Genomic DNA, 26,406 nt, shown 5'->3' on the forward strand with positions numbered 1-26,406 from the left:
GGATCACTTTGACAAAGCTCGATCTGTTGTACTGTGAGGTTGCCCCTTTTGCTAGAAAGTTTGACACGTGAAAGATGTTAAACAGCGATTACGAGAGTCTATTTGCACTAGGAAAACTCCTGTCAAACGTACAGTGGACTCAGCCTAGTCTTCATTAGAATAAGCACAATCATTCCCTTAATTGGCTCAGAATGTACCTTTTCAGCACAACACGTTAGCAGGTTCCTGCAATAATTTCTTCTTATCATTCACCACGATACGTTAAGCAATAGTCACGGATGCGTAACCTAGTCCGATTATTAAATATTCAACTTCATTACGCGCATAATGCTGCTGATTCAGGCATGCAAATTAGCTTCCCCCTTAACCACTACTGTGCTATTCCCGTCCAGTTTGGTTCGCCGAACAGAAAACGCCAAGCAAAATCACAGCTGCATAACCGGAGCAGCAGCAAAAGCATGGTGCCGATTATGAAAGGTTCAAGGGCGATTGAGACGGACGAACGGCAATCCTTTCCCCTGTTCCAAATGCACACAATAATGCATTTGCCTGGAGAAGATTAGCTTCTCCCAAAAAGGGGTAACCACCAGCTGGTTCACCCGATCCGAGCACGTGAAAGGCACTACACAAAACGGAGTTGCTTGGTTGCTGGTCGCGGGCTTTATCACACAACATTCTTCTCCAGACACACACACAGTTGTGGTGGTACACGCTGAACGCGAACGAGCGGTTTATTGAATTTTACCAAAGGTCCGCGCATAAGACAAACACGCGTATATCGATGATTCTGCATCAACAAAGTGCAGCCCGATATGGGGACGGTGCACACATAAACGCTCAACCCCGAAGCAGGGCTCTCTATTGAAATGCCCGACACGATGCGCGACTATTGCTTATGCAACTCGACCCTGCGCACCGCTTCAATACAATGGCGGTTCCTTGCAGCTTCTCGTCGTCAACTTAACCACAGCTCCTGTTTTGTTCTGCCATGCTTAGAATTTTAAACATTTACCAACGTGCGGTGAGCGCGATAGTGAAATCACAGCATGCAGAACTTCTCTCAACTTCGCTATCGATACGGCCAGAATCCAATGGTCGATTATATTTGCAATTGTAAGCCGTGCAAGTTGATGCACCTTTTGTCTGCATTATTTCAACAAACATCACCATACCGGTTAACAATCATCACCCCAGCCTTTCCTGTATTCTGCTTTCCAACTACATTTTATTGCATTTCTACTATTTGCAATTGGAAACCTAGTGCGAATAAAAATTATGCACACGCATACGCAGCTCAGCCGATTAGAACGCTCGCGGATACGCACACAACCGAACAGAATGTGTCGCCATATTTGAAGAAAAGACTGTGTGTGGTTGCCGGCAGAGCATTGCGTTTTATGCATGCAGAATAATTCCACCAAACGAATGCAGTTAGAACCCTCAAGCAATGAGCGAGGATGCAGATCAGGTAGGGAGAGATTTGTTTCCTGTAGCCTTGAAATTACAATATCACTGCAACAAAATCTTTCCCCTGGGATAGAGCACTCGCAAAATTGTATATGCCCTTCAAATATATTAACTTAGGTACGGAATAATCTTCAGACTTTGTAAGTAAAGTGCTCGATTATCTCACCACTCTGCATAGTTTTCCGACAGCTCTGGTGCGCGGTGGCCTTCCTTGTTGAGGTCCACACAAAGATTTATGGGACTCGTCCTAATCGACACACCGAAACCGAGCGAAAGACCGGGGGAGCGAGTTCACGAGCCAGCCAGCAACCATCCCAGTGAGATGTTAATTGTCAATAATAATTAATTGCAACCAGAGACACGGTGCGACGAAAATAAGCACAGATCGCGCGTCCTTTCTATTCGCGGCGTTGAAAATTCAACGCTCAGGGACTCTGGGCTGCTGGGGGCGACGAGCGTGCCCAGAGTGTCGTTCAGCAAAAACTCACCGAATCCGTTCATGAAGCGTGAACGATGTTACGCACGCTAAATTAAAAGTGTATGAAGGTGTACTACGAAGGGATCGTTAGACGTGTTCGCGCGTGTATGATACGCACACGCATTGGCGAACCTGCGGAAATCAGCATACTTAGTCGTCGGATATACGCGGGACTACGAAAGACGGTCTTTGCACAGCGACGACATCAGTAGTCTGATCCGGCTGCGGTTGCATATTTTCGGATGCATCGCCGCTTGCACAAAACACACACACACACACAAATGCTTGATTGCTAGACAGCTTTACCCACCCATCCCAAAGATCACCTACCGCCTCACAAGCAAACTCGTGGTGGTGCACGCGTGGTCTAATCAAATAAACGATCGGAATGTTAATTGCTCCGCGGTGGCGGTGGTCAGTAAGATGCTTTGGTCGTGATAGTGCACCTGCCGTTGTCCTCACACCCCCCCCCCCCTCCAACCCTCTCCTCCGAATGCCTTCCCTCCTCTTTTCTATGCCATCCCAAAATTTCATCTTCTGTACCTCATGCAAGAGCTCACACTCGATGTGAGGGTTTACTTTCGCTTTAGACAGATTCGTGGCGGACTACGACTACGACGACGACGACGTGGGGGTATGAATGTCCTCAACGCTCGTTTCGAATCGGGTAGCAATTGAACTAGATGTCAATAACATAAATTACAGACGATAGTAGTAGCGGTACTAGCTAAAGCGACAGCCAAAAATGTGAAGTGCTTGTTCGAAATCAACGAACCAGACGAAACAACATGACTGAAAGAAGACGTTGCATATGGGCTAAGGATATCTGCCAGAGGGGAACAATGTTGCAAGTGTAGCAAAATGTTCTTTCGTCAAAATTACAAATACGAACTAGTCTTATCAGCTTAGCTATATTTGAATATTTGAAAAAGCCTCCATGCTAGTCCATATTTGACAGTTAATTTTACTCGCAACATGGACTCCTAACAACAAATGCCTAACTATTGCACAGAGCACAACAATCTCAGTGATTCATTACTCAGAATGGGACATTTACCACTAGAAGCACCTCGCGAAACGTTCCCGATCGGGTGCCATCCTCATTAGCTCAAGTGTCCCCCCCCCAGACCGCATTACGCAATCGATACACGCCTTCATCAGGCACATGATGCCGCCTGGGTGACGGTAGACAACGAGAAGCGGTGTGCTGGATCGTGGGTGATCTTGAAGTGCCACTCCTTCGCCCATACACACATACACGAGCCCGTACGCAGCGATGCAGTTACCGCCTTTATTCTCCAGCGAAACTGCGAGACGCAACGACTCAAGGGCCCTACAACAACTTGGCGCTCTTTCTCTCTCGTGCAGTTCGATCCGTTTGATACCAGGGGGTTGACAACGATGACTGTCACGTGGCAGAGAGGAGAATGATGCAGCTGCTGCTGCAACTGCGGTTGCGGTTTTCCATTTCCGTCGCTTCTGTGTTTCGCGATGCGCACGATTCCGTCTCCTGACGCGGCAGATCAAAGCAAAAGTGCAACCCACACACCCGCCACCCTGCTCTGTGTAAAGACCACCCAACCAGAGACTCTTCTACTGCTGCACCCAACAGTCAGTGGCAAACAACCTCGTTCGCATTCACACCACATACACTCGTCAATTTTTTCCCACCAAAGCCCTGGACGGGTTTAAGAAACACAATGGGCCATTTTTTTTTTGCATGACAACGACAACAACGACGCCGGTGACACGATCATATTCCGCTAATTTGAATATTTGCGTACGAGTTTAGAGCGCAGTTTTAACGCTCTCGGTTAGCACAATTTTTATTCTCATTCACCGTTTGCTTTTCGTTAACGGAACTGCAGGGGCTCTGCAACAGCACGTGTTGGTTGATGCGGAAGAGATAGACAGCAAGGGGGTAATTCCAGCTCGTTGATGAATAAATGACAGATAGGTTGAGTTTAATTATCAGCATTCTTTCATCGTTTCATGGTTTAATTAGTTAGAAAAGGAAAGATCTTCACACAACATCATCGCCATTTTAATACATCAAATGTAGATGGAGTTCTCACACACAGTACCCGTGGGTAGATGGTGGATTCATGTGACATTTTTACCATTCATTGGACACATACCAGAGCAGTTCTATAGCAGCGTACCTCGTGAATCGAATCTCATCTGGGCCGGACACTCCTTAGTAAAAGTGAACTGAGTAGATCTCTCAGCAAAAGAGAATACAGAATACAGGGGCAAGATTTCATACTCCGATAAGTTGATAGATGCAAGCCTCGCGCGATACTGATGCATTTTTTATCCACCTTGTCCTGCTATCCATCATAACTCATTTTAACTGATCTAAATTCAAATCGTCGGAGTGAACCAGGTACCAACTGAAGGACGACTCGCCTGTAGTAGAGAAGCTTGTCGGTCCTTTTACTTCGGAACAACCTAGAATATCTTGAGGCAATATTTTTGTAATGCAAAGTTAACGCAAGCGTTCAATATCGATTGTAGTGATTGAAGTATACTAATACATGTAAACCTGTTTTATTTGTCCTTTAATGCTCCATATTGGGGCGGTCCGGTGGTATAGGAGACAGTGGTGCCGATCTTCAAAAACAGCAGGACTAATTGGATGGTCAGTCCTCACTACGTGGGGACGATTCGAATGGGATTTGAAACCCGGTCTTGCCGTTTTTGAAGACCGGCGACGATGTCGCTTACACCAACGGACCTTTAATCCTTATTTTGGAGACTTCAAACACTACATTTTCTCATGATCATTGTAAAATACCTAGAAGAACTTAATTGCAATTGTTTAGGCTCTATCAAACACAATTTGCAGCGATCCTAATCCTGCTCCACAGACTATTTCCCATTGACACGTGTTGTCACATCAGCTCACCTGTCACTCCTGTCCAGTTAATCTCGAAAAGCGTATCGGAATGTACTGTGTGATCATCGTCATCGCGGTTTTTTTTTTTTTGCTGCTGTTGTTTTCGTTCGCGTGTTTGGCTTTTTGCAATTATTTCAACTCTGTAGCTACTTTTTATCGACTGCATGCGATCAACATACGGTTGGCGCTTCCCGCCAGCGGGTGGTGGTGCTCTATCAGCTTGATATCAGTGTGTTTCGCCCGTGCTGCTGTCGATTATTTCCAACTGTGCAACAAACGGTGTGCAAAGGCAGAGGCGAAAAACGGACGCTTAACACGCCAGTCAATCACAAAAAAAAAACGCAACAATCCCGTAACGCCCGAATAGCTCACTCACTTTTCGAGCTGCTTTTCCGAAGGAGTTGTAAAGGGCTTTAAAGAAAGAAAACAACAATCTGTTCCCACTGAGCCAGAGAAGGAAAATTAGCAGTATTGCAACGTCGAACATGTCAAACTGTCAACCGAGCGTTTGGTTGAAGGTTGAAACCCGAGCGATACAAAGTAACTGAAATCGGCTGAAACGTCATCAAGCTGCTAGTTGAAAGACAAATTAAGGTTTCTTGAAGCTATCCAGCTATCGATTAAATTGAAATGTAACTATGTATAAATTTGCAATTCTAAAAGCATCTGGTTGAACTGCGTGCCTTAATGCTTGCCTGCAAACAACGATGAGAGGTTTTTAAATAAATAATTGTTTCACATTTTAACTAAAACTTTAGACACGTCTCTGGAACACTTCCTATTTTTTTATATGTATTTTTCGCAACACTCGGAAACAAAATGTAGTACACAAACACTCTCTCGCGATGTCATCTAAACAATCAATAAACAATAGAATTTTCGGGCCCAAAACAAAACTCACCAAACAGAAAAGCCAAACATCTTCGCGTGCGTTTCTTGCTAATAGTGACAACTTCCCCAAAACTCGAGGCACTTTACGGATTGTTTACCAAACATTGTCACCCATAAGCATTAACCAACAGGATGGGACCGCAATTGATGAACCCTTCAGAGGGTAAATCGCCCAATTCGCGCTGCGTTTGCCGTCCGGATATAGGTTCATTCATTAAAACTCATGTGTTCCCCCCCAAAAATATTGCTTCGGTCGTCAACAATTGCTGCCGAAATGCAATGCCGGCGGGATTCTTCCGCACGAATTGGGCTTCTTATGTGACGGTTGCCCAATCAGCCAGTGTAATGCGTGAGCGTGTTTCTTCTTCCTTCGGCTATTTTGTTGATTTTGTGCCAGTTTTTCGTAAGCAAAACAATACACAAAAACATGCTTGCAATATTCTTTTTTTTTTGTCCACGAAAAATGATTGCGAAACAGACACATCAGTTTTCATGAAAGAAGTAAACCTCCGTGTCGGTTTGGCGGGTTCACCAGTTTCATTGATTTATCTGTGCTTTTGGGCTGCTTTTGTGTTTTTATTTATTTAAGCTTAATTTTCTTTTTTTCGGCTGCTAGTTTCTCATTTCCGCAAGTTTACATTTTGAAGCTACGGGCGCCTCATACACACAACTCGGTAGGAATAAGTCAGTGTTTTACGTTTTGGGAGTGTCTGCAAATTTTAATTCCCGACTTCGGATAAGGAATTTAAATTTAATTATTTAAAGGAGAGGTCAAATCAAAAGTGTCATAATTATTCATGTTGAAAACTACAAATAAACAAATTAAACACCCTTTTGGAGAAAATTACTCAAAATTTTGAGACATCAATACACTATCAATTATTCGCATTATCATCGTCATCATCATCATGTTCGGCTGCTCTTTTAAAGAACACGTCGTCGTGACATGGCCCGGTCAACAATAGATGTCCAGGAAACTCGATCCCTGGCTGCAGCTTTCCATCCATCGTGTGCTTAGATTTCTGACAGGTCTCCTCTTCACCTGATCTAGCCAGCGAGCTCGCTGTGCTCCCCGACGCCTCGTGCCGAACTGAGGGTCGCAGACGAATACTTTCTTGGCGGGGCATGAGTCCGGCATCTTCGCCACCATCAGGATGTCCGGTTCTCCGTATAGCTCAGCAAGCTCGTGGTTCATCCTTCTCCACACTCCATGCTCGAACACCACCGCCAAAGATGGTCCGGAGGAGGTGTTCTGTTGTCAGTGTTTGTAGCAAAATCCGCACTGATACGGGTATAGTCCGACACCTCTTGAAGGTTAACATAGGATCTCCATACCCTACTCCGACTCAATACGTTCACGTCGTACAGAATGGTAACATATCTCTCCAAATATCTGAGCTTGGGTATACGGGGAAACCCAATGGCCAGCGTCTGTTCTCCATGTTAGGGACGGCTGGTTGTCCCTTCCTAGCATCCGAAGGGACATTGAGCAAGGATGCGTAGGCCCTCCGACGACACAGGAGGTTGGGGGGCGAGGCGTTGCAAGCCACCACTCGAAAACAACACACACTACGGACCAATCGATACAGACCCCCGCAAGGAAAAAGGACTTGCTTAAAGGAGACTCGGAACCTGAAACTGTTGATCCCTTACAGCTGATGGAAGTACCCGAATCCTGTATTCGCATCAAATTAGCATCAATTAATTCCTTTTTAACATCAGAATTCTAATGCGTGCTTAAAATTACTATCTTGACTTCAACAGCATCAGCATCGTTCGTCTAGACAACAACAAAAAGTCACAATCATCGAAAATCAAACGGCTTTGCATGTGTCTTAAGAGCCGATCTTTACATCTGAGGCTCAGTGTGACCTTGAGCAAATCTATTCTGCGTAAAAACGAGCTGTGAAAAACTGGAAATCTAAAGTCTTCGTGATAACGACGCACTAATGGACGCTTTGATACCACATTATACAAACTGCCATGCAAATCGATTCGGTTCCATGGCCATTATCTCCGTCGTTTCGGGCAGACATAAATTTTGTTGGTGAATTGTAAATGGATTCTAAATTTTGAAGAGTTTACTAGCGAATAGAAAATCGTCAAGATTTTGCCAGAGGGCTTCTTATTGTCACCTTTTGTCCTTGAATGTCTTGCGAGCAAACTTAGCTTTCGGTGCGACTAATTATGTTCCCTCCGCGTTGTTGTAATGTGGCAGCAAACAACGAAGGAAAAACCGGTCATCAGTACCTTCATGCTCAACGCCGGCCAACAAGAAGAAGTGATAAAAAGCGTTACACATGAACACAGCAAGCAAGTGCAGCAAGTCATATCGGTTGACCGTGAAAATGCAGCTCACAAAACGTTGAAAGAAGCAAAAGGAAAAACCACTACACTCTCGCACGCACGCCGGTCGGTGAAGGTCAAACGGACGATCCGGAAAACGGCGCGACGAGAGCGGGAAACGGTGCAGCAGAGGTGAAGCAAAAACAGGCGACGTAACACATCGGCATCGGAAGATATGATTGTTCCCTTCGATGCAGCTGTATGTCTGCGCGCGGAAACAAATGACATGATATCCGCATGTCTTCCGAATGCGGGAAGTGAGCGAGAAAGCGACCCGAGGAACAACCCGAACAAGAACTGGACAAGAACTGGTCTAGAAAGAGAGCCGAAGCCGAATACGGCCAAAGGCACAAGTGCAACGACAAGCAAATATGTTCGCTCATGTATGTCTCCCTTAAGCCGGCAGCACAAGAAGAAGGCCCGGGCTGACCGTCGAGACGCAAAGAGCTAAACAGGAAACATGATCAAAAAGGTTCCAACAAAAGGAAGTGGGGAAGCCGGTGGAGCAGTGGAATATATGAGAGGGAATTAAAACATCAACAGGAAACACATTCCAATGCTAACCACCGGAGCTGAGACCCGGAACGGAACATCGAAGCGGAAGAAATTGACCGAATCAAACGTGCGTCTGGTTGCCCCTGGAGGCAAAATGCGATACAACATAACGAGCATAGCAATAAAGGTATAGACGAGATGCTAAGGACTACAATTTTGAAGTTCAGAAGTTCTAGGAAAAATGTTAATAATACTCAATTTCATTTTAATTTTACAAAGTAGCAACAGTCAACTTCAGAAAATGACAATTATTTTTTGGGGATTTTGACATCAAACTGAAAGAACATCTCGTTTGCAAAAATAGTTTGTTCTGGTTGTCTTTTCCGCTATACGCTCGGCACAGACAACCGGTTACCTCCGATCACTACTTACAACAGACAACCCTCCTGCAGCTGATCTTCCTACCGGACCCATCACTACTCTCTTCTTTCCTCTTCTACCAACTCTGGCAGTACTTATTCAACAGTCATGGAAGCAAACACATATGGCGCCGCTTCAACAGGGAAAACAACAGACGTACACACCCCGTGTCTCTCACCTTGACGACTCCATTTAATCGCTTCATTCGTCCACAGCCCATCCATAGCCAGACAAGAGTGCACACACTAGAGCACATGCTCAGTACCGCGCAAACCGGAGTAGCGCGATCGTGATTCGCGATAGGCTGATAAGGGTGAGTGTGCACAAACCCGCCATTGACAATAGACATGCCGGGGCGTGATAATGGAGTGGCGGCTTCCGTCCGTCTTATCACAGATGCAAAACCTTCTATACACACACACGTATCTGCAAGAAACTAGTGTATAGACACATTTTGTCACTCTAGACATCATCACCGCGCAATAAAAACAAACCGTTCTACTACAGCAATCAGGCCCTTATGTCACAGTCTATAGCACACTCCTATTTCAGAGGTGACTCTGTGTATGATCAGTCTGTCTGCCTGTGATTGTAGTTGAATGTGGAGAAGCAGAGGGGTCCTCTTCCTAGCTTTTGTGCTAACGAGATGAATAAGGAGTTATACGGATAGGGGGAGGAGGGGGGGGGGGGGGGCAAAGCAAATAAGGTTGGCCTTGAAAATTAGCGCGCATGTGCGAAGAGAAAATTGCAATCAATCGCAGTCAGCCAGAAGCCAGAACACACTCTAATTTCCACACGGTTTTTATCAATTGTGTTTGGTGACAGTACTGTTTGGCGTACGATCGACGACGACGACATCAGTGTGTGCTGCTTTTATCAGTGCTTTTACCGTACCACTTATCATGAAGTAATCGATAATTGGCCTCTTTTAGGTTTATGTTTGGCTCTACTACCCTTCTCTGGTCCCTGGACAGGGAACGCCAAGCTGAAACACTATCGAATATGATGTTGGCGCTGCTCGTCCTTCACAGAGTCACATCACCAACAGGTTTGAAGTTGTGAAATTAATTTAAATGAAAAGCTGTCGTCTTAAGCGTATTTCAAACCAAAGACAAGAGCATAAGTTTTTCAAAATCATTCTCAAAAATTTACACACGATACCGCATACCCGCAAATAACAAAAATCCAGATATATTTATTCAACCGTAAACAAAAAAACAGACCTACAGACAGCGTTCCCATGAGAAGCAGACAGCAGAAGTTCCCACCCCTGAACCCCCCTATCTTCTTACCCAAAGCGGCAGAAGAGAAACCACTGCCATCAACAACAACCAAAAAATCCAGATTTGATGCGTCCACACAATGCCAATGCCGTAGAGAGGGTTTTTTTTCGATTCGAGACAAGACAAATGTGTCTCTTGTGTCCCCACCACCGGCCAAATACATCTCGACGGCCTTGCCCACGTTCTGCTATCTGTCTGCCGAATACCGAATAAAAAGGATCGTGTGACGCATTGAGTCCGCAAGGTACACACAAAGTACACGCCTAAGGTGACTCCATCGCAGCTCACTCTTTATTCCCGGAGTTTTGCTTTAAGGTTATGTATTTTATGGCTCTTGCTGGTGCTGCAGCATACTGTATGCTGCGGACGGACGGATCTAGCAAGATGAAAATTCTAACAAACAAACGACAAGTCGAACCTCATAAAACAGTGCCAATGAAAGCAAAAAAAAAGCGCCGTGATACAGATCGTGCAGAAGAAAAGACGAGCAAAAGTATAGACGAAAATCTGAGGTCTTCTTGTACGGGGAAAAAAAGCAAAAATGCACACAAAACCCGTTCTTGCTTGCGAGAAGCAGGGAACAATTTGAAAATAAAAACATCTACCAACGATCTGAAGCCGGCAGACACATGCAGCAGCATAGAGACGCGACATCATTCTACTGCTCTGCTCTTCTTACCCGTGGTTCCATCAGCAAACAACACAGAGGATCTTTGTCCACACCGCGGTTGCCGAAACAGGCTGGCGCAGCAGCCGCACGGGCAAAGTGCATGGAAACACACGAGCCCCAGCCATATGTGCTTGGAGCGATCTTGGCGAACGGTTCGCGTGTTATGCTGCAACAAGACGCATACAAACGCACGGAGAGCGAGACATCAACAGCAAGACGCACATATGCATGGGAAACAACAACGAAAAACACATCGCAAGACAGCACGACAGTGAAGAAGAGAGATCCCACGACGAGAATCCGTTGATGTGGATCGTAAAAATGCCCAAACTTTGGAAGGCTCTTTGGATGAGGAGTTTCGAAACTGAACCCGACTTTGTCATCGGAATCGGTTCGCAAACCATTGTGCCAAGAGAGTCGTCTAGTAGCAAAGGCGCACACCTTAGACGACTTTTTCCAACCAAAAAGACCTACCTGACTTTCACTTCCGAGAATCTGCTCCAAAAACACGATTTTTGGTAGTCTTTACAAGTAGGAACCACCATTGTTCGATGATCGTTAATGGAGTGCTTTGGTAAAGAAAAAACCCCACTACAGGGCCACACCTCGGTCATCCTCTCATATCTGCACCCCTTCGGCATCGATGACAGGAGCAACAACTACAAAAAAAGGGTCCAAAAGAACCGTCTTGTCACTACCGAACCGGAAGGGACCGATCAGACTCGATGATGCGTGAGCAATAAAAAGGGAGCTCTCGCTTAGACGCGGGCAGCGATGACAACAAATGAATAGCGTTCGAGCGCGCACACAGAGAGAGCTTCAACATGAATCCACCAACAACGAGGGAGGGATGATGATGATCGTCAGTTTGGTACACACGTAATGGATAAATAAGCGATTCACCGGAACGTCCTTCACTGGAATGTTTTCTCGTTTTGCACGGTCTCTCTCTCTCTCTCCCTCCCTCTCGAGCTCTGTCTTTTCTAAGCCTAAATTATTGTGCCATTGCAAGAATTGTGTTGTAAAAGCGCGTGTGGTGATGGCTGCGTTTGCTTTTTCCTCCAAAAAATGCTGTCGCCAATCAATAAAAGATCGCGATGTGCAACGAGTGCAAATTAACAAACGATTCCACGTCCGGTAGACGTTACAAAGAGGGCAGCAAGAAACAAAAAAACCCAGTATTTTAGTGCGTGTGTGTGTGGCAAACAACAACCAACAGCCAGCAACATATAAAAAAAAACAACCAAAAAGGACATGCAAAGTAAAGAAGATAAGGACAAGCAAAATGCAGACCGGTTTTAACGATACGTTTGTGCGTCTGTGTGTGTGTGTTTTTATGCTGTTTTTTCCCGACCCATCCATCCCCTCTCGGATGGATTTCTTTTTGCATTAATTTCTGCTTCTCCACAACATTTCGTCTGTCTGTTACGCTCGCCTGAACAACGCACGTTCCAAGCGGATTGTAAGCGTTTTTTTTTTTTGTGTCGCTCCTCCTGCACCAGGTGAGGCCCCCGGGAGGTGTAGAGGTGGTAGAGTGCCGGGTGGGGGGGGGGGGGGGGTGCAAAAGGGTCCATCGGTCATCGGTCTTTTGCGGCAGAAGTGGAACGAAGCGAACGAAACCCCACAGGCACAAACACTGGACGGAAAGAGTAAAAAGAAACCAAAAAACCGAAAACCACCGAAACGCGAAAAGAAACGCAACGAAAGAGCGCGCGGCAACAACGACTACGACGACGACAACACCACAGCGCCAAAAAATAGAATGGAACGAAGAGGAAAAACCACGATATACACGGGCAGATATAACAGCATAGCAAGCAAGCCGCAGAGCAGCATGATGAAGGAACGCGCGCCAGTGCAACCGGAGCACCGTACAGAGAAAAACCTGGGGTGAAAAAAAGGGACTGAAAGGAAGTATGCAGGGAGATGGAGGTGGAATAAAAAACACAAACCCCGAAACAGAGCCGAAAAGGAAGCGCGGAAAACGCGCGGCTCACACAACACGCAACGCTGAGCAAAAGTAAACGCAGACGACGATGGCGACGGTGGCACAAAATGCATGCATATTACGCATACTTCCACACGAACGCAAGCCAACCCCAGGCCAGGCCGGATGGATACCACACCAAGAGCGGCGGCGAGAAAAGGCGGTAGAAAATAAAATTAAAATAAAAAGCCTCACTACACACACACACACACATGCACGAGTGAGGGATGTGACGAGACAAAACGCCAAGTCTTTTCGACCTTTGGGGGGATGATGATGGGAGGGAGTTCTCGTTTCTTCGTGTCTACTCCCCAAAAAGCCGTTCGCTTTACTCTGGTGGACTGACAGATCCACCAGCACTTTGCAACGCGGTTCTTGCTTTCCCTCTCATCCTCCTGCCAACAACAACAACTACAACAACAAAAAACCCACAAAAAAGCATCTTTTAACCCCTTAAAAAGACCTTCTTCACCATGAAATGAGATGTGATATCTCATACATGAGACGAGAGTCTCTGTAATAATATATATACACCCAAATGACGCAATAAATGGGGAAGGTCATTCGAGTCTTATTTCTTGAAGATCACTCGAGACGCCTCAAGATGGCTTTTGTTTTGTAATTCTACTATTGCACTCGAAACTTATTGGAGAGTTTTCCAGAATTCGTTCCTGACTACCAAACGCTCAAAACACCTGACGAATCCGTCTGATTTTATAGAACTTTTACAGTTCCAGCACTCAGATACGCCTAAGAGGCATAAGTTCGCGATTGTCAGGCTGCGGTGGCCTGGTCAAGTCATGAGAAAGTCACCGGACAACCCAGCTGATAAAGTCTTTTAAACCTCTCCACGACAAAGGATAGGTTTGTCCGAATGTCCGGGATTTTATCTTGACAGGTAAAGACGCTAAACCGTAAATGACGTTGAGGATGTTTGCAGCAGTTTCATAATACATACATAATACATAATACATGCGTTCACCAAGGCGGCAAATCTTGGAGAAGATGGCTGAACAGCAGATGAACAAGTACCATCTCTTCATAGATTTCAAGGCCGCATATGACAGCATAGCCAGGGTAAAACTTTATGAGGCCAATGAGCCAGGTGAAGGAGGATGGAAAACTCTCAGGGTCCTTTGCTACCACCAAAGGTCTGCGTCAGGGAGATGGGCTCGCCTGTCTCCTATTCAACTTGGCGCTAGAGGGGGACATCCGTGACTCGGAGGTGTAGACTTCGGGAACCATCGTCTATAAGACAACCTAGATCCTGGCATACGCTGATGATATAGACATATCGTCGGTTGTAGCTCCTGATAAGTAAATAAGTAAGATGTCTGTGCCCGCTTCCATGGTCTCCATCGCCCAACTGTACTCTTACTGTACACTCCCTTAGCTTCAATCTTGAACACTTTGATTCGAGTTGCTTAAGCTGACAATGTTTTGCAGTTCGCGTACGCCTCCCTTCAGACCGCCATTAACGTCTTCCCATTCCCTCATTTGGTCGAGGAAAACAAAAATCCTACTTTGCTCTGGGCCACCAAAATATGTCCTCCTTCCCGACACAGTTCAGTAGTTCTTCTTCTTGGCCCCAGACGGTGCAGTCAGCAGAAATCCCGCACGTCTGTCTGGGTAGGACAGACGCGCCCCGACAGACAAACAGAAAAGCGCGAGTGGATGTATGTATATTTTTATCTCTCTTCCGATCTTACCCCGACTGGCGCACATGCGCTTACTTAGGCAGCTAAATTGCAGCATCCTCCCCCTCTCTCCTTTGTCTCCTAAGCTTCCCCTTCCCTAGGTCGGGAGCACCACACGAAAGTGAGCAAATCTGTTTTTCTCGCATAACTCATGAGCTTTTTTTCAGGTGTAATTTTTTGGTGAATGTTGTCGATGTAATACCGGGAGAGCGTTTGTATTTTAGATGTTTTTGAGTCATTACAAGTACTGTTTAAAGGTGTTAAAAAATTCACCTGAAGTCTCTGTATGTAATCAATTGCTAAAAAGACACCCCTCACATCAGTCTAATGCACTGTTTACATACAAAAACGATCGCGTAGAAAAAAGACGTCTTTCTTGTCTTGTCGATTTCTTCCCCTCCAGATTGATATGGGTGGAAAAAAAATTCAAAAAAAACCATCCATTTTCATTGTGTGAGCTGCAAAACACGTTGCTAAGCAACCGGAACACACCAATGAGTGAAAAACTTACTTCACAAAGCGATAAACAAATTCCAACACTCTCGGAATTTGTGTTGGGTTTTTTTTTCAAAAACAGTGCCTTCGTTTGCAGCTGGTTGAGTTTGTTCGGCTAAGGTTTTTCCTCCCAACAGACATCCAGTGGGAAGGTGTGGAAAAACGCATTTTCCTAACTGATGTTGCCCCTTTTTTATGAATCGCTTTGATTGCACAGCCCTCAAAAGAAATGTTTTCCACACTCCACACACACATACACCTAAAGCGGCTTGCCAAATATGATCATGATGCGCACATTGATTCGTTCTGCTCATCATATTCATTCGCTAGAAAGGGAGGGAAAGCGAGCGTGAGAGAACGAGCAAGACACGAGCGAGCAAATCAAGAGCTGAAAAAGCCCCTCGGGTCGCGCGAGAAAAAGCTAAATTTAGCAAATGTGTCAAAAAAGACGTTTTCCTCGGGCCATTCCAACGATCGCACCCAATTTTGCTGGGAAGACACGGGCAGAGCGGGGCGTGCAGCGGCACTCAAAGGCCGTAGCATGTACGCGCGCGGGTGTGTGGGTACGAGGGTTTTTCGCTGTTTTCTTCTATGACCGTGACCGTTTGACTAACGCAGACGGACGGACGGAACAGGGACGACGACAGCCGACAAAACAACAAGCAACCAAATTCCACCCCCTCCTCCCACGAGAAAAGGGGGTGCTGCTGCTCTGCGGGTAAGGTACAGGAGGTCCCACCATCATACCATCATTTGCAAGTAAAAAGAAGGCAGGCGACAGTTCCAAGAGACCAAATCGGCCACCAACTCGGCGACGGTGGCGAATGACGTCAGAATGTGCTCTCTCATAGTGCACAAACACACACATGCACCCGGTGTTGGAATGAAGGAATGTAAAGTAGGGACCAGAAATTCACCATCGAAGCATGACCCTACAAAACCCACCCCAATAGGAACGCCCGCCCGCCCCACATACACACCACTTTTCAATGGAGAATGTGCCAATGCAGATCTCGATGGCTCGATTGATGCTGGGCTGCTGTCCGACTGGCTCATTGAAATGTAAAACTTGATTGGTATCACATTTAAATCATTTCATTCAATGGCACAGAGCAGAACAAGAGACAAAACAAAACAACACTACGGAATCGTTCGATGTGATTGAACTCACGCGGTCAAAATAGGTTCAAAATTGATTCCATGACCTCCACCGCGCTCTTGATCACCAACCTCTCCCTCCCGGCATGGAAGTCAAAATCGATTGGGCGCGCAAAATAGACACTTTCCAATGTAGGGGGCCACACCGACGCCCACTGTTTGTTGTGTTATGTCTAGCGCGTCTGTCCTGCTGAATTCCATAGCAAGCAAGAAGATGATGAAGGTGCTGTGTGTGTTGCATGGTTACATCGATGATTATTACCATTCGCCACACACACGCCGGTCACGATCGACCGAGACGCGCCTCTGTCGAGATGACCCTGAGCCGCGTGCACACACGAAGAAAACGGGCGCACTCAGGGCACCCAACAACGCAAAACAATAACAAATGCGAGCACACAAACGCGCGCAACAATGTCGCTGGTCGCATCGGACGTGTTGGTTGTGTCGTGACCGAAGAAGAAGCGGCGGCGCCGGCGACCACGATCTCTGATGCTGAAAATCTGACGACGATGATGATGGCCTTCTCTAGGACGGACGAACACGACGAATGACCCCACTGACGGAGTGCGTGTCCCTCACACCCGTCTAGAAAAGGGTAGGGAAGGGAGTGGGAGCTGTGTGAGAGCAGAAACTGGGGATGTCACAATGACCTTTCGGCTTAGGATTCAGTTTCAGGGGAAACGATCGGACGATTTTGTTAAATTTTGTCTCCAGGATTCAACATAAGAGAATTCAAATCGAAATTACAAACTTATAAATATTTATAGCGCTATGAGAAGATGCGAAGCTATATTTAGTCTTGCATTAGAATACGAAACGAGTTTCAAACAAGTCTTGGCTGAGGGTAGCCCTAAGCCTACACCATCGAGAATCGCCAAAGTGGATGCCATTTCAAAACTGAACGACGAACAGATAAATCTTGCTAATTTAAAGGAACTTCAGGGTCATTCTTTTGAAATTTTTGTTTCATTTTTACATCCGCAACAAAGATGCTGCTACAAAGATTTGTATCTTAATTTGCAAGACCATCAGACGCTTGCGGTAAGGGTGGCCTAATCTCTCTCTCCCTCTCAGCAACCCAAATACTCTCTCTTCGTCAAACAGACATTTTATATTCAAACACACACTCACACCCTCCAACAACCACCAAACCTAGCCAAAAACAACAACATTACCTCCCCTAATCTTGCCCCCAATCATCCCAATCATCACTCCGTCGTTACTTTGGTTTGGCAGCTAAAAACAAGAAAGGCAAAAATTGCTCTGAACGCCACACCGCCGAATAAAAACGAGACTCTCCCCTTTCTAATGGCAATCCAACCTGCGGTCTTTCACCTTCTTACCAATCTACTCCGTACGCCACAGCGCGCCAAAATTCATAGCGAAGGTCAAACATTGGTTTGACGGGGGTACTGGAGGTATCTCTCGATTGCCAAGGATCAGCGAAGACAGGTTCATTCCTTCAAAGCTCGAAGCCGCTATTGCTGATGCTGAAAAAGGTGCGTTGTGAACTAACTCTTAATAATTTGAGATCGTTAGGACGAAGGACCCATACTAAGAAAATATTTGGAGCATTTGCCCATAACTAGTCAATCGGCTCAGTTACAGGGCTACGCAACATAACTCCGGGGTATATCTGAACACCAGGGAGTATGCTTTTTCGGGATGCATGACAACATATTCAAATTTGATCGGCCAATACTTTGCAGAGTTGAGACATTTCGAGGAAAGTAGTAAGCATTATTGTTGGAGGCTCTCCGCGAGGATACTGATCGATGGTACGAAAAGGTCTAAAATGCTTTTTTGCGCAAGAGTTGATTCTCATCTGAATCCTCTGTAGTGTATCGATCTCGATGGTTGCGATGCAAATCTTCGCAAAGATCGTCCACGTACGTGGCCTAAAGGCGATGAGGATTCTGAGGCATTCCTTCAGAAAGAATGAGAGTGGACAGTTGACGCAGAGTGCACGATCCCACTCGACATCGTCTTGCAAAAGTCCGGCTGCAATGGCTGCCTTCTGAAAGGGACCACGTTCTACTGTCCGAAGATCCATAAATGGCGTTGGACTCTTTCGATAGCACAACATTAACCGAAGGCAGTACAATTAAATCTACGACATAGGACAGTAAATCATGCAGCCGATATCAGTGAGATGATCGCGGGGAATCCACTGTTTCCCAGGACCGTTGTACCACAGCCGTTGTCTGGTTGGCTTTGCAAAACGATTATGGGCCGGAACTTATTGAAACGTCAATGTGCGTGTGGCTGCATTGTTGGCCATCAGTCCAAAAAGTCACGTTAGCATAGAGTGATGCAGTGGCCGATTAACCAACGGGCGGGCTTCGCCGGACAAATGAGCTTCACCGATCAGGGAGCCTCACGGGTTTCAGACTTAGGCCAAGGCCATGAAACGTGAAATACACGAAAACAACCGTAAAAGAGTAGACGAAGATGACCTAGGTTTAAAGTTCGCCTCAGACATTTCACCCAGATTGAAATCTATGCATCGATTAGGCGATTGCTTCATCATGTTTTAGGATTTCCAAACTGTTCAACGTTCGGCTTTTTGATCGAGTCCAATAAACGCTTTTCAAGGGTTTAAAAACCAATCAAATGCTCAATTGTGAAACATCTATTCGACAACCTATCTTATCGTCCCCGATAAGCCAAATCGCAAGACAAAGTGACACATTTTTGGCTTGTGCAGATATTAACCAGACATACTGTACACCTGACACGATCATCGAAAGAGAGCCACGGTGGCAGCCAGAAAAGTTTGATTAACGATGCGCGCGTTGCGTGTGTAAAATAGCGGGACAGACCGAAAACCAACACCAGCATTGCACAAAACAGCGTCACGAGAGTGAACAAACTTGCCACGCCACACGGTGGACGTTTCCCTTCGTACCGCGCCGCACAAACGGATGGAGTAGGCGCCACAGTACAGTATGCATACTGTTTCATCGAGAGCGCGCGATGTCGATACCAGTGGAGCACAACGGGCTTACGCCAGATTCGCATTCCCTCTTATCGCTTCCAGCCGCAACCCTCTTTCGTTCCCAAGGTCCCACCACCTTGGTCAGTCTGCCTGTAAAGACGTGGCCGTGAAAAAATGGTTTGGCGTTGTAACACCGAAAAGAAAATGATCAACAACACTCAGAAATCGTGTTGCTGCTGGCAGAGCGAGGTTGGAATAGGACGAAGTGTGAAATGCTGTCTTACAGACTGCCCCGTTCGCGCCTTCGAATTGAATGCTAAGGAAAACTTTAGGTTTTTTTTTTCATTTATGATGATTAACTAAAGTCATCGAAGAACTAAACAAATTCAAAACGAACAAAGAACATTGATGTAATGAAATTGTTTACAAAATAAAAATATCTCTCCCTCTCTCTCTCTCTCTCTTCGCACGCAAAATTAGACATCGACAAATGATCCAATTTTTCAGCCCATGATTTACTGAGGCGTCGTTTTCCTCACCCAAGCGCACCACACACACTTGACGCAAGTGGCTGACATCACCCATAGAGGCCAAGCAGCAGAACAACACATTGCAAACATAAGCCATCACCACATATACAGAGCGACATAACATTCGTTCACGGATCAGAACATAAACATCGGAACGACACTTGAAACTTTGCGTCGAACTCAAAACCACAATAAAAAAACGCTCGTTCCCTCGCTCTTTCACTCGCTTCAAAGTTTGTACAAACACAGCAAAGGATTGACTGAAATTAAGTCCTCGGAAAAATAGGAACGAGCATTACAAGTTGCATTTCGAAAAACTTCTCTTCCTGACAAATAATTTCTAACGTTCTCCCTCCCAAGATAGAGAATGTCGCACAGGAAATAAGTTCTTAGCAAAGCGACAGGGATCTCTAAACAAAAAAATAGAGTCCCTCTCCTTGCAACCCTGTTCGCTGGGCCGCGTTAGAGCTGCAAAGAAAGAAGTGATTGTTTGTCAAGTATCGCAACGTGTCAGCAACAATTGAATAAAGTGTGAGTTTTTTTTTTGTTGGTGTTGTTACGCTCGCTGAATTCTGCTGTCTAGTGCCTGTTTGGTAAAGTGCTGCTTAAGATCGAATAGTGAAGCTAAGAGTGCAAGGCAGGGTGCTTCAGGGCAGAGTTTTGGACATTGATGTTAACACTTAGTTCTTGTTCTTGGTTCGATTCGGATGCAGAGATGCAATAAAGAGAATTGATCTCTCTCTCAGACAACAACGTAAGCAGCGAAATCCGAAGGCCCATTGTTCAGGGGAATCGTGCCAACTACAGACTCCACAGACTCCTACGATCCAGAAGACTACGATCCAGATTTACCACATCTTGATACGTCCGGTAGTCGTCTACGGGTTCGAGTCCTGGACTATGCTGACGGACGACGCCATGGCACTCGCCATTTTCCAGGACCAGCTTTGGCGGTGTGTGCGAGCAGGGCGTGTGGCGAAGGTGATGAAGATGCCGGACTCGTGTAAAGGATCACAGCGAGCTCGTTGATGGGATCAACCTGTCGGAGACAGGATGTAGTCGTGGATGGAGGACTGCAGTTTCCAGGAAAGTGATTAGCGACCTGGCCATGTCTACGCGGAGCGCTCAATCCTGAGCAAGCCAAGAAGAAAAAGCACGATCTGCTATGCTAAAGGTCCTGCCGGTCATCTAATGCCACGTAGTTGGATAGTCAAGTCCTCACTACGGCTCCGAATCGGATTTAAAACATGGTTTCTGTCGCGTGAAGACTGGCGGTTTATCACCGGATCGTCCCCTGATCCTATATTAATATTAATATTAATGACTAATTATTAAAGGTTTTAGGAAGTTCAAGGTCCCAGATATCTCAGCTCAATACTGTGCTCAAAGTCCACAACTAGGAATACAGTACATGCTCATACAGTCCCCCGACAATGGTGATAGTCCTGCCAAACATTCATCATAGTGGCAAATTCTTTGCAATAAACACCTCTCTAAATAAGGGCAAAAACTCTCGGCGTGTTGTGGTTATTTATTATTTCCGCTTCCCATTAGCAATCACCTGCTTTCTAGCAATAAATCAAACACACAAAAGGGCCCAGAACACTTCATCCCATCGTCATCATCCTACGCGCCAGAAGAAGGGGTGATAATTGACAACCGACCACCGACAACGACAACACATCCACACAGCACCAACAGCAATGTGCGTTCCATTTGCGTCATAGGCTCATGCAATCAACGCCAGCCTAGACAAGTCGCAGACGGCTACTAGCAGCAAACAGAGACGTCGCCCGTTATCTCACACACTGGAGTGCGTCTCGCTTTGTGCAAAAGTATTAAACCCCGCACTGTAGTAAACCCATTTAATCCTCTCCGTGCTCCTCGTACTCGCCACATTGTGGTAGTAAAACGATCACCTCCCTCAGTCAACACGATAAGAATACTGCAACCATTCACTTGGCAGACGAGAAGTATTTTGAATGGTGTCCTGATAAGAGAGAAACAAAAAGCCCTCTCTGATATGCCTTTGAACAATGCGAAAAATCCTTACCTTTCGTCTCGCAAATATGAAAGCCCGTTCACATTCCATCTCCTCGATCTCCCGCTCCTTTAGCCAGATTTTATCCAGCACCTGCGCATGCTCGTCCCGATTCTTTTCGCTCTCCACCACGTGGATGTACGAGCGCCAGTTGCTCGAATTGAACCCCCAGTGGCAGGTGCGGATCTCCTGCGGCTCATGCTGGTGGCACACGAACTTTTGCGGCGAGAACAGGCCCCGACATTCGGCACACTCAATGCAGGTCGGTTCCTTGAAGCTATACAGCTCCGGCAGAAACAGCCCTTCACCCTTCCCGAAGCATCGATGGTACACGCGGAAAGATCCGTTCAGCACCACACCGCCACCCTTCAGCCGGGGTCGTAGTTCGTGCGCTTGGTGCAACAGCGAGCTGCACAGCCGTTCGGCATTGGTGCGCGTTATCAATCCACAGGTCTTGGCCGTGTCCGGGATGATGTTGGCGCGCTTAAACTCGGCCAGCTGCTGATCGGTACAATTGTACAGGTAGATCATTAGCTCCTGAATGCTGCGATTGATCTGCTCCACGGTAAAGTCCATCAGGATGTTGTTGAAGATCTGCGGCAGACAGAGTCGGGTTTCGCCACCGAGCAGAAAGCAACCGATGCGCTTACCCTCCAGAACGGTCATCTGCACGATGCCACAGTCTGGATCGGGTGTGGTCATGATCGGTACGCCTGGGACCGGTGGTCCCATCGGTGTCTGCTGTCTTGCCACCGTCTGGACATCCTCGTCACTACCGGCACGGGATGAACCTCCATGCTCTCCACCGTGCGTACTGTGCTGATGATGCAGTGGGAGATGCTGTGATCCGGCACCCGAACCATGAAGATCGGGCGTGTCCGGCCGCCCAACAACGATCGCGGAACTGCTGCTGCTGCTGCTCGCTTTGCTCGGATGCACCAGGGAAAGGCCCGGACCGTGCAGACTCCGAGGCGCTTTGTCCTGGTACGTCTTCAGCACCGAGATGACATGTGGTGGCACGTATTCCGTCATGTTTGCTAAACACTAAACCGTGTACAGAGACACACGTACGCGTACACGCACTACCAAACGCAACTGCACAACATGTGCGCTCGCACACACAAACGCACTCTAACTCGCAATTTCTTCCACCGACACACGCACACACAAAACAAAACACAATGGGAAAAAACCGCACTGGCGCCGATTCACTTTCGACCCCTCACTCGGTGTGATGCTGCGGCTCACTATTCAGGATCTCACTATGGAGATGCTCACCACCTGCTTCCTTGCTTCTTCTGCGCTATCCTCTCGTTTTATGCGCAATCAAATTTTCCTTTTCGCATCCTTTAATTTTCCTTTCCCTTTTCCTCTTTTCTTCTTTACTTTACACTTCTTCCTGAGCACACTTGCCTCCTTAAAGCACACAAACACACAATACGTAGAGCTCCCCAAACATACACAAATACACACGCGGAGAAGAAAAACGCTCACACAATGCACGCACAACTCATCCGATCCACGCACACCACCCACCACCCCCGTTTCTTAGCACAACCTTTCCTCTTTCTCGCTCTCTCTCTCTTTCACACACACACACGAACGCACTCTTCTCTTGCTCACTTTCTATAGTGACTTGGGGGAGGTTTTCCACATGCTCCACACACACGCCGCCTTTCACGCTGGGTCGAGCGGGGTCGCTTTTGCTTTGCTCATCGCTTGCCTGCTGGGGTGCTCACTGACTGATTTGCTTCTGCGCCATCATCTTCTCTCACGACCGTACCGTTGCTGCCGTTGGGGCTTTCATCTCATTTCTCATCATCATCATTTCGCATCGTCGTCGGCGCGATCAGCTCGCTCGTACAGCATCGCGGCTGATGACGCTGCTGCTGCGCGTCGAATTATTTTGGCGAGCCATCTTTTCTCATTTCCTTTTCTTTTCCACCCTTTTTTTTTTTGCTTTTTTGCTCGTCGCACAAGCTCATACACACGCACACTCGTTCTCGCAAGCACAAGCACAGAGAATTCTGTATATCTTAGCTGATCACCACTTCACTGTGGCGCGTATCCCGCGGACCGCGGTTGTTTCTTTTTGCTTTCATACGTTTCGAACGCTCGTATCCATCTCGGGGGCGCCAACTGCTACCCCTTACTTAAGCCGCGCCAGAACGCACAACCTCGCACACACACACGCGCGTGCTTAGCTGTCTGAAAAAGAAAAAAGGAAAAGAAAACAACATAACATTATGCGTCCGGATTGCATGCTATGCTAATATCGTTCGAGAAGGGTTCCATTTGGGAAGCTTTTTGAGTTTTGCGTTTTTTCTGATCCTGCCCAGTCAAAATCGGTAACCAAGGCATTCTTGCACACCTTTATGCGACTTTTTCCCCTTAAAAATGCACCCTTCTTTTGCTTCGACTAGGCCACGCCGGTCATCGAATGGATAGTCAGCTCTGACCTGACGATTGGACTTTTTTTTATTTTACATTTTCTCCACAGCCTACCACGACTTTGATGTCCGATCTCGTCGTGTTCTTTTGTGAAGCTAAGAGAAGTGCATACAAGACACCTCAGGCACACAAGTACGCGCCACGGATTCTGGACACCACGCGGAGGGTGGCTTTTTATCGACAGATAGTTTTGAAGTGAAAAGCCGGTTGAGATGGCTGGTTGAATGACTTTAACTGCAACCTCTAAAATGAGTTTGATATTACAGACCGGGAGCTATTCAGTAGCTTATGGCAACACTATTTCTCTTCCCTTACATTACAAAAAAAAAGAAACGGAAGTAAATTTAATAGTTCTCGTGCGAATCTGATGCATGCGTCATCTGTCATTAAGAACTCAACCCCTGATAAGTGTTGCAAAATGGCGGTCACAGACAGCTTTGCAGGGGATGGAGTGTCATATCAACAACATTGCACAAATCTGCTCAACGTTGTTGTAGGGTTGGTTTAATCAGTGTCTCCCTTCCGTAACACACACACATACATATACAGTGACGCAGAACGCATTGAAATGGATTGATAAGAGCGATCTCGTGTATTGCTGTACTTAGACCGCCCGCCTGTCGGTGTAGGAATGCAAAAAACAAGGAGCACAACAACCAAACGTCACACAACAATCCCCCCCTGAACACAACACACATACACAACAATGGTGGCGCACCAGGCACCGCGTGCGCAATTGTGCTCGTTTTCACCGCAATCCAGCCCTCTCCGCACTCCCATCCAACACCCACCGACCGTGTCTCAGCACTTACGCAACTCGACTTTTATTATAATCGTGCACACACACACATACGCACTCCCATCCCCCGGAATCACCCTCGTGTCGTGTCGCGTCGCAGCAGCAGCACTGAGAAGCTGTCTGCCGCTTCAACCCTTCTTTCCCGACAGAGGGTTGCAAACCGAGCAGACAGGGAATGGATGGGTGGGCTGGGTGGGTTGGGTTTGCTCGGAATCAGTCTGTCTGACTGTCTGACCCCGTCGTCGTCGTCGTCACCGTCATCATCACACGCACCCCTCCGCGTTCGCTTTCTTGCTCTCTCTCTCTCTCTCTCACTCTCTTTTGTGCGCGCACGCTCTCTCACTCTCGCTGCTCTATCCCGCTCTATCTCTTTTCAACGCATGCGCTCGCTTTTGACGTTTTGTTAACTGCCACAGCCATTCGCGCGACGTTCCGTTTCGCCTACACTCGGGAGACACGGGCGCGCGCGTTACTTCGCGCTCCCCCATCAACAATGCACACATACGCACACACACACATATCTCGCTCTCTAGACACAGTCGCAACCTGTCGTCTCGCACACCCAAACCCCAACCCTACCCACGTACGCATACCTCTCAACCCTTCCTTGCACACGTTTTCACACCTCGAGGAGTTGAATTTTTCGGTGCTTTACGGTGAGAAGATGTTCGCTCGCTTTTTTTTCTTGTTTGCGCGCTGCGAATATGCACAACCCCCCCGCTTCCACTTCGCACCAAAGGAGTGTGTCCGACCGCCTGCTTTTGTTTCCCCTTACTTTGTTACACTACACCCTTCAATCATCCCTCTAAAAAAAAAAATATTAGCATCAACCCCTGTGTACCAAATATCGAGCAGCGACGGTGCGAGCTTTTCCAAACGACGGACGCACGCGACAAACAAAAATCGTCCACGTCCGTTTTCCTGCCGCTGCTGCTGCTGCCACGGGAGGATTTTTGGCCGCGTTTCCCCCGACATTGCTTTTGCATCGCGAGCCACGAAAAAACGCAAATTCGATGCTAGGTTTGCCGAAACACCATTGAAAAAAGACAGACAGAAACACACTGGTACCCCGATAGCTGCGGCGCACACAGAAAAACCCACCGAAACGCAGCAGCCAGCGGTAACACCACGGGTGGAAAACCGATGCTGTTGGATGGTGCGGTTTTCTTCTTGCTAGATGAATTTTCCTCCCCAGTAGAGTAGGCCCGACGGACAGACAGCAGCAGCAGCACCGGCCTACTAGATCGAGGTGTTTTGCATGTGCATGTGTGTCGTTTTGTCGGGCATCACACGTTTGCAGCGTTTTTGTTCTGAAGGCAGATTTTCCTTCGTCGCCTTGTGCTTGTTGTGTGTTTTTC

At 46.9% G+C, this 26,406-nt stretch overlaps 2 protein-coding genes across 2 annotated transcripts in view; one reads left to right on the forward strand and one right to left on the reverse strand.

Annotated features, from left to right (window-relative positions):
• The window catches only part of LOC126563877 (uncharacterized), a 105,392-nt gene extending 82,533 nt beyond the window's left edge, over positions 1-22,859 (reverse strand). Inside the window, exon 1 of the mRNA XM_050220659.1 lies at positions 21,811-22,859. Coding sequence (XP_050076616.1) covers positions 21,811-22,830 — 1,020 coding nt within the window. The 5' untranslated portion in view covers positions 22,831-22,859. The remainder of the gene's footprint in view (positions 1-21,810) is intronic.
• The window catches only part of LOC126563780 (uncharacterized), a 347,215-nt gene that overhangs the window by 173,786 nt on the left and 147,023 nt on the right, over positions 1-26,406 (forward strand). The window lies entirely within an intron of this gene.

This window comes from Anopheles maculipalpis, chromosome 3RL (genome assembly GCF_943734695.1).
Source record: "Anopheles maculipalpis chromosome 3RL, idAnoMacuDA_375_x, whole genome shotgun sequence".
Taxonomy (NCBI): Eukaryota; Metazoa; Arthropoda; class Insecta; order Diptera; family Culicidae; genus Anopheles; species Anopheles maculipalpis.